Consider the following 12,196-nt stretch of genomic DNA (forward strand, 5'->3'; position numbering starts at 1 on the left):
CATTTCAGAGATGTTTCAAGGATATAAAGGAAGTATCCAACTTGCAAGTGGGAATGCACTGGTATTTTCATAAACTCCACATTATCTACAGCATAAGTAAGACATTCAGCAATGCATTACCATTTTTAAAAGAGAAAAGCCATGTGAATATGAATGGCCACGAGTTTCAGAGCATCCACAACCAGAGAGTAGAATCCTGGAGGGGCTATCACACCGTCATGTACGAGCAGGTATTGAAACTACTGTTGAGCACCTGGGTGCCAGGGGCTGCGCTTCACAGAATAAGTGTTGAATTTACACTGATGATGATGATAAGGATGATATCGCCACACCAACCATATGATCTTTCTGATGGGAGATGCACAGCAAATAACCGCTAAAGTGAATTATCATGTCACAAGAACTCTGAAATAATATCCCTGCGTCCTCTCTGGAGGGAAGGGAGAAGTGTAAAAGAAAACTAGACTATCACAGACAACAGTCTCTGGGGCCTTGCTGCTTATAAAGACCAGTTGACAAAATTCCCTGCTAAAATCAAATCTTGCCTAAAGTTCTACAAGAGGAAGAATCAAGAGGAAAATAAGGAAAAGAGAGAAAAGGCAATAGGGACAGCAGCCGAGTTTTAGAACTCTACTATCTTTCCCTTCAGCAAAGGGTTTCCCCGTCATTGTGATATAGATTTCTTTCTTCAATTTAAGAAACATGTACTGAGCTCTAACCATCAGTCAAGCACTTAGAATGCATACAATCAAACTTCTTATCTAGATTGACCTTTTAAAGCTAAACAAAAATAAGCACTATTAGTTTGGAGGTCACATTATTTTCACATCTTTCCACTTAGGAGAGTAAACAATATTTAAAATACCAGGAACACATATACTATTTTGATACATTTATCTTCCCAAAAGTTTCATAGGCACAAATAAACACATTCATAGTCATTAGTCCCATCTCTGAAAACCGCCTTGTATTTTGTAACAAATAACCAAATGGTGAAGAACTCTACTCAATAGGTCTAAATAAGGGAAAATAAAGTAGCCTTTTCTCTTCTGGGGAGTCTGGCCACTTGTCCAGCTCTAGCTGACTATAAAACTAAATTAATCTAAACTCAATATGAAATGAAAGCAAGGACTATTATGAAGGGGTTTAAATAAATTGTTATGATGTTCGCAGAACATGCTGTCTTTTCCCATTAAAATGTTACTGAGTGCTAAATAAAGCTTCAACTAACAAGGTGCCAGAAACCAGCAGAAGGACTTCCAGTTTCCCAGTGCCAATTAAATTAAACCTCAATGGAAAGACCAAGTTTTCTCTAATGACTTTTTAAAAAGGGGGACAGTTTACCAAAGTTGTGAATAGCTGAAGATTTCAACAAAAGTAGTACATAAACCACACTGACTTTATTCTTTTATTGGTTCAAAACTTTGATCATTGAATTCAGTTACGTAAAAAGTACATCAAATAAGAAGAGCCTGGCCCTAGCCGGTTTGGCTCAGTGGATAAAGCGTCAGCTTGCAGACTGAAGGATCCCGGGTTTGAGTCTGGTCAAGGGCACATGCCCAGGTTGTGGGCTCGATCCCCAGTAGGGAATGTGCAGGAGTCAGCTGATCAATGATTCTCTCTCATTGATGTTTCTCTCTCTCCCTCCCTCTCCCTTCCTCTCTGAAAGCAATAAAAATATAAAGTAAAAAAAGAAGAGCCTGTTCTTAGTATAGGTAAAGTCAAACGGTAAATAGTATCTTGAAGAGTACACTGAAAGGGTTGATTTCCTTTTTGAGACAAAAAGAAAAAAGAAGAGGAAGGAAGAGAGAGAGAGACAAAGGGAGGAAAGAAAGAAGAAAGGAAGGCAGATCATAGCTCTCTTACTTTCCTGATCACGTGACCTTTAACAGCCTAGTTTAAGAATGGGTATGTATGATAACATTTGTTAACACAAGCTAACTTTGTTAATTAAATCAGAAAATGAAAAGTAGATAATGGTAGAGAAAGTAGAAAATAAATGCACTTTAAAAACTTAGCAAATAATTAGCATTTCCCTTCAAAGATCTATTACTGGACTAGCCTGACTACTAGGAAAACATGACTGTACTTAGGCGGCTATGGAAAACTTACCTGGACACCATTCAGGGATGCTACCCCCATATACAGGAACACGCCATAGAGTACAGGCATGGGAATAAACTAGGAAGGAAAAAAATTGGAGACCAGTTTTAAAAAGTAATAGTAAATACAGTAATGGAGAGGGGTAGTTTAAATAAAAGATAAATCTGAAACTAAAAGATAGACCATAATAATATAATGATCCCTAATTAGTGTGCTTTAGTAATCATTGACAAATTTCTAAACCCTTTGTACTAGAAATAAATGGAGGGGAAGGAGACTTTGAATTTTCATTTGATGCCTGTTTGTATTTTTTTACAATGAACATGCATGACCATAATAAGTAGTTTTCTTTTAATGGGAAAAAAGTTTGCCTTTCGCCTTAAAAGAAATGACTATGTGAGCCAGATGCTTGCATGAGCTGTGAGGTAGAAAGAGAGGCAGAGGGTCGGTCACCTCACTCCTGAGACCCAGTTCTTTGCCCAACGGTCTATTGATTTTTTTCCTTAATAATTTTCACCAAATGATCTATCTACTTGGTGTTTAAATGCTTCTTTCAACTAAAGCATCAAACGGCTGTCCCCTTTCTTCTCCTCAGGAATACTGGGAACTAACTAATGAGAACACCGCTTGAAAGGAGCATCAAGCATCTGCAAGCAATTAATTCCACACAGGGATTAATACACAGCTTTCAAAACCAAATTAATACATTTCATGCTTTAATTAGCAAGAGTCTTTTTACATTATACAAAGAGGCTTAACAATGGGACGTTCCACTGTGCTGTTGGAAAGTTTTATCTATTCCTAGCCCTTTGAAACTTCCCTAGAACTACAGGGATGAAGCACGTCAAGGATGAGCTTCTGGGAAGTCTTCTATCTGCGCTACAAAAGGTTCTCAAGGTTCTATTTTGAAAAGAAGCTCAAGTAACTTCAGGAGTTTTCAAAGCTAGAGCCACAATCAATTAAGCCCAATCTTACCTCATCTACATAAAGTAGGCTATTGTAGCAAGAAAACAATGACTTTAGAGTAATTTTTAAAGAACTATTGCATGTGTTAGTGATGCACAATTTCTATCAGGCTTTCTTTGGGATTGCCTAAGTATCAGTATGAGACCCTTTGGTCACTATTGGGGAAAGAGCAAATTCTAAAATGTCACGAGTATCTCCAATTGTTATTGGAGATACTCGTGACATTTTAGAGGAATTGTTACATTTATATGGAATAAATATACTTATGTCCATAACACATCGCATGCTTCTAAAAAAGACTAAGAATTTTAACACGGGTAATTTGACCTTCAGCTCAAAGAAAAATAAATGACACTGAACGCTGAAGGAGGTGGAGGGATGGTGTGAGTGGTGGGGAGCTGTGCGTGCTGTAATACCCAATAGTGGCCACAAAGAGGTGAGGACATGACGCTCAGCCACTTGAGTTCTGACAGGAGCCTTTATTCCTTTTAGAACGTGAATGTTCCATTCCTTACCATTACTCGGTACAAATTGACAACAACAACAAAATAAGAAATGAAACTAACAACGGCACCATTTTATCGATTTGACTCCTTTCGTAATTTTTAAAATACGTTCCACGGGCAGGGGGCACTGCCATTGTTCCTTAATACAGGATGATTTCCTTCTTGTCGTTTTATTTCTAATTTCTTGGGAAGAAAAGAAAGGTGGAAGGGGGAAAAGAGACATACAGTTCATGGGGAACTGGTTAGAAGCCCTGCAGTAGTTACTTTTTAATCTGTATAAAGTGCTTTCCTGGCTTGAAGGAAAGTAATCACAAAGGCGAGCGTGGCCCTATGTCCACCCCTCACCGTGGCTTAGCTCATATTTTCTCTAATGTGGTTCCAATGCCAAAGTGAAGGCAAGCTGTGCTTGTGCCCAGGCCTATTCTTTCTGAACTTAGGACGACAAATGTGACAGAATCTACCACAAAATAAAATCAGAATTCACCAGTAACTCAGAACGGCATGGGGTATGGGTAGGGAAATAGCGTTAGATATGAAGATGTTTTCAAAAATGATCCATTGGTGAAAAGGAAACAGTACATGCAAGGAAGACTATTAATTAGATTTTCAGTCAACTTCACTGTGATACAGATGCTCTGTGAAATTCACCATTTTCTGTACGGTAATGCAATGTCTCAATAAAAACCTTCCAGTTTGGAAATCTTGATGAATTTTAACAATTACTGGGTTAGAGGATATTTTTTATTGGATTTGGTTAATGAGTCACATCAGAAGGTCAATCTTTAAAAATTCATTACAATGGAATCATTCATCACAACAAAAATTTTGCCTGAGGAAGGAAAGAAGAATGTGTTTTAAAAGATGGGATCCTCTTTTAAGTTAAAATAATATAATATACCTAGTAAGAGGAGATAGACCTATTTTTATAAAGCAAGATAGGAGAAATTAAAACACAAGGTATACTAGGTTTATAGGCATAACAAGAATTGCCAAATGATAAAATGATGCAAATAAAATTATTTAAATAACAACCATACCTAGAAAGCCAAAAAGTATAATTATAAACATTATCATGCCTTTAATAAACATAAAAATGAAAATAATTAAGTGCTTGATCCTACAACCATATAGAATATGAAACAGATTAAGTCAATGAAGATGAACATATTCAGACTAGGTCCAATTCAGACTAGGTAATTGAAATTACTATATTCTGGTGACTGTCATTCCATTTTCTTTCACTTCTCCTTCCCTTTGATTTTCTGATAGTGTTAGATTATTTCCATAAGGAAAAAATGCAAAAAGGGTAAGTCTAATAAGAAAGAAAGATTGTAGTTATCCACAGCACGGACTTCAGTACAGGAGTGAGGCCTCACAGCAGAATAATGTATGTGTGTGTGTGTGTGTGTGGCGGGCGGGCGGGGGGTGTAAAACTCTGAACAAAGTCCTATTTAAGAGCATGGGCACAGAAATCAGACAGCATAGGTCTGCCTGATAATCTTCAATAATGATAAATGTGGCATTGATGTCATTATCAGGACCTTCACTGCCAAGTCAAAAGCCTGCAGCTGCAAAGCACAACTCTCTTTGGTGCCTCATTGTGGGGGGGGGGGGGGGGGGACGGGTTGGGGGGAGTGTGGGGGGGGGGGAGAGGAGGGGACCGGAGTATAGACCAGAAGGATTGCTGTAAAGGTCAGACTTGAAGCCTGGGTTTTATTTAAGTCTACAATATTGTCCTTTCAACTGTAACAGCTGCCTTTAGGAACATGCTATTAAAATAACATCCCAATGCCCTTAAGCCTTACAAATCTGCATTAATATGGAAGTTGCTGACTTGTAAACTGTTCCCTAGTCATTGAAGAAACTGTGGAGTGAGGTACGATCAGTTTGTGAAAATGCCACATTTCTCTCCACATGAGAGAATTGGAAAATGGATCAAAGAGGCTGGGAAAGATCACCTCATGGGAATCGAAACTGAATGAATTCTCTGACAGTAAGTACTGTTTTATTTTAAAAGGAGGTAAACTCTGATGGTTACGAAATCGGACTTTGGAGCCAGACTGCCTAAGATCGAATCTTGGCTCTACCATTTAAGAATGTTGTGACCTGACTGGTTATTCATCATTTTTCTTATCTGCAAAATGAGTGCAATTATTAAGATAGTTTTGCAAGTGTTATTGGAGAACTAAATGTTAAAAATCTGTACCGAGCCCTTAGTCCAATACCAAGCTCAATAAATGGAAGCTACTATTACAATCACTATCATCATCATCATCACTATTATTTATCTGTATTTCCCTGTTCATGAGCGGGGTGTGTGGCATATTGTAGGAGTTCAACCAATGTGTGCCAAATACTAATTCTTTGCTACCCTTCACATTTTAGAACGATAAACCAATCTGAAAGATAAATTTTGGCCACCACTCCTCATGTTAAAGATAAACTACTTCAAGCAAACGCAACAGAGGTAGCAGTGAACTTTACACGATCTTTATTTCTTTAGGCTTGCCAGAGGAATGAGAAAAGTAAGCTACCTTTCATCTTTTTGCTGCTCTTTAGTCTCCCAAACAGAAACACACATCTGAAAGGTTTAACCAGCCTGGGAAGCCAGTTATGCCTGCTTCCCAACAGTTCTGTATTGAATCAGTAGTGAGATCTGAGACATGTAAGACGTAGCTGGCTAAGGTCAAGGGGTATCCTCATGAACTTAATAAAGCTACTATACTATGATTCCTTATATTCCTCCATGTAAAAAAAAAGACATATTTTGGCAAAGAGATCAAAACAGAGGTCATAAACTTCATGTTCAAAGTAAGCCTGCCTAAGCAGGGGCAGAGAACAACTTCCTATACAGCTTAATGCATGGGAGAAAATTACTAGGATCATCTGAGGCCATTAAACTTGTGAGGGATTACGTGTTGAGCCATTTCACTTTAAAAAGTAAAAGTCACACATTTCTCTGGATCCCATTCATTTGATCTGCCTTTTAGGGCAAACTCTTAAGTAAAATCATTCTCTAATGGTGTCACCTGTTTTCTTTAAAACACACACAGTCACATGGTGAGTGTGGGGGGAGGGAAAGGTTCCCTCCTCCAAGGTAACCCCCCCGTCAAGCTTTTCTGTGTAAATTCTGAGGTTAATTGTTAATCTTCACTTTTAATTATAACTTTGATTCACTTGTAACTTAGGTTTTAGTTTAACTCTACCCTTAACATCTGCTTCTTCCTGTACTGACTTTTCAAATGAGCTACAACAGTTCCGTGGTGAATGCCTCTGACATCAAACTTTAATGACAAAAAGGACACATGGTCTAAAATTAGCTGACTTGCCCTGGCTGGTGTGGCTCAGTTGGTTGAGCATCTTCCCATGCACCAAAAGGTCCTGTTTTTTTTTATTCCTGGTCAGGGCACATGCCCAGGTTGTCGGCTGGACCCCCAATAGAGCACATGCAGGAGGCAGCCGATTAATTTTTTTCTCTCTCCCTTTCCCTTTCTCTCTCTATAAAATCAATGAAAACACACTCCTTTATAAAAATAAATAAATATAAATAAAATTAGCTGACTTAATCAGCGATGATTCTTAAAGTAAAAAATAGTTGTAATTACTTAAAGAAAAAATCACAGTAGTCACTGCTATACTATTTTACTCTTGTTTTTAAGTCTAGGTTTCCCACAATTTGTTGGAAACTATATTAACAAAACAATTTCAAGTCCCACATTTTGGGCAAAGTCTTGCCTAATAAAACTGTTTGCTGGACTGCCTTTTTCACTGATCCCTACAATGACTCTGCATTGACCCAAAGTAGGAGGTGGCAAGAGCCACAATTATGGACTCTAGCAGCTTAATGAGGGTGAGCAAAGCCTGGATCACTTAAGGGAGGTGAAAGGAAAAGTGAGCTCATGCTCACTGATCCCTTTGATCCCTTACATCTCTCCTTTTCCTTTCTCTGCATTCTAATTTGTTCCTGTAGATACTAAGGTGCTTTGCATATCCGAGGCAAAAAGAATCCCTGGATAAGAAAGAACAAAAATGTTTTCAGCTTTAATTCCTCTGCAGCCATATTTGGGTGCAGGGTGAGAAAATAGGAAGTGTTGAAAATGTGAGTTTTGCATCTCATCTGAAAGATAGCAATTTATACAGTATCTATTCTCTGTGTCCCTTTGGAGTCACATATTCCTCAGCTGACAGACTCTCCAAGATGAAGGCCAGTTTGCTGTAACAACTAAAGGACTTGAAACACATCTGACTTTGTGCTAATGAAAATAAATAATATAAAAATAAAAGAAACAATAGGTGTGTGTGTGTGGGGGGGGGGAGTGATGAGTAAATGTGAACTGATGGAAAGATCTTTGTATATTATCCCTTGTCTAATAATGGCCAAGTACAAGAGACCCCATAAAAGAAACTTTGCAGTGTGCCAAGCAAGCCCACCTCCAGGGGGAGCCCAGGAGCAGATTCATTCCCAGTACAGCTTCCCACACATGGGGTCATAACTGCAGCAATGACCTGTCTAAAAACTGATCTCTGCAGATGAGGTCTGCTGCCCAGGTGGTAAAAAGCTGTCACTAGATTTCCCCATCATCTGATGTGCTGCTGCCTCTGGGACAGTAGAGGAACAGAAAGCACTTTGGCGGTGGATTTAATGCTGGGGAACACCATGACTTCAACCCTACCCTGCAACTTGCTGTGCACTTAGCAAGAGCAACAACAGATTTCCCTCTGTCCATGTAGCACAGGGATTTTCAATCTGTGTGTCGGAAGAATTTTTAAAAAATTGATTTGAGAGAGAGAGAAAAGGAGAGAGAGAAATATCAATGTGATAGAGAAACATCAAGCCGCTGCCCCCCTCTTTCCCCCCCCCCTACCATTCACCCTAACCAGTTATTGAACCTGAAACCCTTTTGGTATGGGGGGAGGATGCTCAACCAACTGAGCCACCCTGCTGGGGCTGTACTGCAAGACATTTTAAAACATGCAGTACCTGATTATTCAGTCAGGGGAACTGACCTCTTTTCCTTTACAGTGTCAAATAAAAAATGACAACAGCCAACACAACAATAGCCATTCACGGTGAGTGAATCAAAATTTTATCTGTTTTTTGTAAAATCAGCAAAAGTTATATTTTTTGGTGCGTTGCAGAATTTTAGTAATTAGTTTATGTGTGCCAGGAGATGAAAAAGGTTGAAAATTGCTGCTGTAGAACATAAGATCTGTACTCTTTTAAGGTCCTCTCTCTATAATCAGAAATGGCTTCTGTAAGGTTATTTTTAATTTTACTACTCCATGTGTTGCATGAGATACATATTCCCTCCTGAATGTAGTAAAAAATGGAATTAAACCAGTTAATTGACATTGTGGAAACCAATGGATGAAAGATGAATATTTAAATCTTTTAACTGTTTACCAGGTATTTTGTGCATAATGTATGCATTAATCTAAGTATCCTAAAGGCAAAGTCAGTCTTATCTATATGTTTAAGAATTTATAACTTCATTGTTCTCAAATTCATCTGATTGGTTATTGACCTTAATCTAACCTGAGAGAAATGGATGGTTTTTGCCTTTCACCATCTGTCCTGTATTATTTGAATTCTTTACAAGAGTGTACTACTTCATTACTTGTGCAATTAAATAAGCATTTTAAAAACCTTATAAATTAGAATTGTTTAAAAATAAAAAAATGGTCAGAAAAAGAATTTGGAAGGATATTGCTAACAGTTGTTTATGGCTATTGGTTTAGAGGTGACTTTGGTGCTTTGCATTATGGTTCAAAGCATAAGATACACATTATCAATAACTGGCTAGTACTGTTTATATGATACACAAAAAAATAAAATGCTTGTGTCACAAAAGAAAAGTGGAAGTTTCATGACAAGTATGTATTAATCTGAACCTGTTTTAGTCCTATTTCTGTTTCTAAGTAGGCTTTCACGTGTAGTTTATATTTATCTATTTCGGCAGACATTCACCCTATCAATCAAACCTTTATATTGACTCCTAACTTTCTAAATAACCTACCATACCATTTCCCTTCTTTAAAAATTCAATTCCAGGCATGCGCTCTCTCTCAGGAGCAAGTCCAAGCCTTTCCTGACCACCGTTTCCTCCCCGCAGGCACGTTACCTTTGCCTTTCCTTCCCCTAAGCTCCAAGCCCCCTCTTTTGCTTCTATAACTTGTTCCCTGAGCCTGCACAGCCAAGCTGTCTCACTGCTACTACCTCTGTAACTTTCTAAATAAACTTTCTCTTATAATTTGAAAAAAAGTTCAATTCTAAGTTTTCTAATTATAAATCAGTAATTTTACTATATTCGTCCTTTGTGAATATTAGGCCTTCTTATTCAAAGAAAATAGAAATAGTCAGTAATGATTAAGAATAGGAGAAAAATTGCAAAATGATTATCCTGAGTCACTCATGTTATCCGGGAGTCTATTACAGGGATAGAAGAGGGCAGGAATTAGAGAAAGTAAATGGAAAGCGATGGGAAGAGAGGATGAAAGAAAACTAAGGGGATAAAATATGTGGGGTGGAGGAAAATCAAGTTGAATTACATGCAGTTGCCATTTTCATAGGTAAAAAGTTGGAATATTGGTAATTTAATATGGTTTAAACCAACTAATTACAACAACAATAATAATAACAATAATGATAGAGTATAGGAGTGAGAAGAAAATCAAGATGAAAGTTTTTTAAAGTCCTCATTCTATCTGACCACTGCTTCAGTGCGTTATAGAACTAATGAGAGTCCTGCAGATGTTTCACAAGAAATTCTACCCTTCACATATCCAGTTATCTGCCAGTATTGGAGAAGGATGAAATATTTCACATATTTACCTTCAAGATGGGAGCCATAAAGACTGACAGACCAGTCAGAATAAACACAAGGGTTCCAGTGACTCTTTGTTCCCTGAAACCAAATCAGAAGATTACCAATCTACCTCTTGTTTTTCCACCTTCAAAAAAGACTATACATTGACCGAATCAATGTTTGGCTAAAATAGCAAAGGTGTTGATATCATATGTAATTAATACCTCAAAAACAGCATATAAGCTCAACATAAATATAAAATTCTCTTAAACTATTGCAATATGTGATTTTTAATTCATCAAGAGGAAACTGATTCTGCTAAACCCTTTGCTCCTTTTAGAATCAAGAAAGAAAAAAAATCCCTTGCTCTTGGCCCATCAAGTATGGGCCTCTTTGAAGCCCTTATTTTTTAAACAACTTGAACTGTTGTGTAATTACACCTTCTTTCACAGGAGACAGATATTACATTGTCCCACATTCTAATTAATAAACAGCTCAGGGAAATTTCATAAGTGCAATTAAATCTCATCGGTCTAATTTCCAAATCTACAACAACAAAAGTACTTTTTAACAAATATGATTCCCATACAACACCCCCTCCCCCGGCCCCCAAGAAAGAATCACCCACTGTTGTGGCGTGGGAAACGATGGCTCTGTCATGTGAGCTATTCACCCCAGCACTGAGGGGCAGGGTTTGCTGTAAAAAGTAGACAACAGCATATAAAGGTCCCGTAAAGTCCTTCATGGCCACTCAAATTTAACAGCCAAAGGTCAAAGTTTCTCAGGCTTATGGGGATCGAAAATGAACTGGAAAATAAGAATCCTTTTCTCTTCATAGAATCTTAAAAATCATAAGCAGACTCAAGAGTTTTAGGGAATCTCAAAGGAGCTAAAAGATGAAAGGGTTTGGTCTTTATATTTGATATGCTAGAGTAAGTACCACAGCACCAGCAGGACCTGCATGTTGAAGAAAATGAGTGACCTGTTTGCATTTTTACATTGTATCACTTAGCCTTTCATAAATCAAAGAAAATTTATTTATCATAAGAAGCGAACTCAAAAAAATTATTGAAGACTCTCTTTCTGATGAAAAATTTAGTCCTTTCTAGAAAAGGAAGTGCAGGGATAAATTAATCATCACTGGCCCTTTCTCCTCCATATTTTCCCATTTGTTTATGATTGACATGTGGATGTGTGCACGCGGTGTTCTGAAGAGCCATTGTCTTCTGACTTTACATACCTCACTCCAAGAAACTTGGGCTGCTCTCCAGGGGCAGAGGTCTCCGTCTCCATCTTCAGACTGTCGATGTGAGCAATGGAGATGACAGTCGCAGCCACGTACCATGGAAGAGCCATGAAGGAGCACACCACCATGAGGATGGCCACCCAAAAGAGATCCAGGTGATATCCAGCTCCTTTCTGCGGAAAGAGGTAACAAAGCCACATGAAGAAAATACTCATATTGCTATCAAGTCATAGCTCCAGGTGGGAGTTAAGATTAGTCAAAGAAACCAACTCGCTCTGCTCGATAAAAATATCTACTAAAAGGTAAGCTCTCTGAGTGAAGTGAATTCATTGTCCTATTATTCACCCTAGCAAGTGGCCATATGACATCTCTTCTAGCTTGAATGTGTTACAGCTTAGTTATTATTTGTTTATTGTTACTTATCTTCTCTGCATCCAATTTTGAAATCAACAACAGAGATACACATCTACCTTGACAAGTATTGGAACCATTCAATGAAATAACAGAAGCAAAGCACCTGGCAGTGGTTGCTACACAGTAGGAGCTCAATAAATAATAGTAGCAATAGG

General features: G+C 38.0%; 1 protein-coding gene across 2 annotated transcripts in view; it reads right to left on the reverse strand.

Moving 5' to 3' along the window:
• The window catches only part of SLC4A4 (solute carrier family 4 member 4), a 345,037-nt gene that overhangs the window by 12,381 nt on the left and 320,460 nt on the right, over nucleotides 1-12,196 (reverse strand). For both annotated transcript variants that reach the window (XM_079775045.1, XM_079775044.1), the window contains 3 exons: nucleotides 11,622-11,800; nucleotides 10,408-10,480; nucleotides 2,113-2,181 (listed from right to left, as the gene is read on the reverse strand). In XM_079775045.1, the coding sequence (XP_079631171.1) occupies nucleotides 2,113-2,181; nucleotides 10,408-10,480; nucleotides 11,622-11,800 (321 nt within the window). The remainder of the gene's footprint in view (nucleotides 1-2,112; nucleotides 2,182-10,407; nucleotides 10,481-11,621; nucleotides 11,801-12,196) is intronic.

The sequence above is a fragment of the Cnephaeus nilssonii genome, assembly GCF_951640355.1.
Source record: "Cnephaeus nilssonii genome assembly, chromosome: 1".
Lineage (NCBI taxonomy): Eukaryota > Metazoa > Chordata > Mammalia > Chiroptera > Vespertilionidae > Cnephaeus > Cnephaeus nilssonii.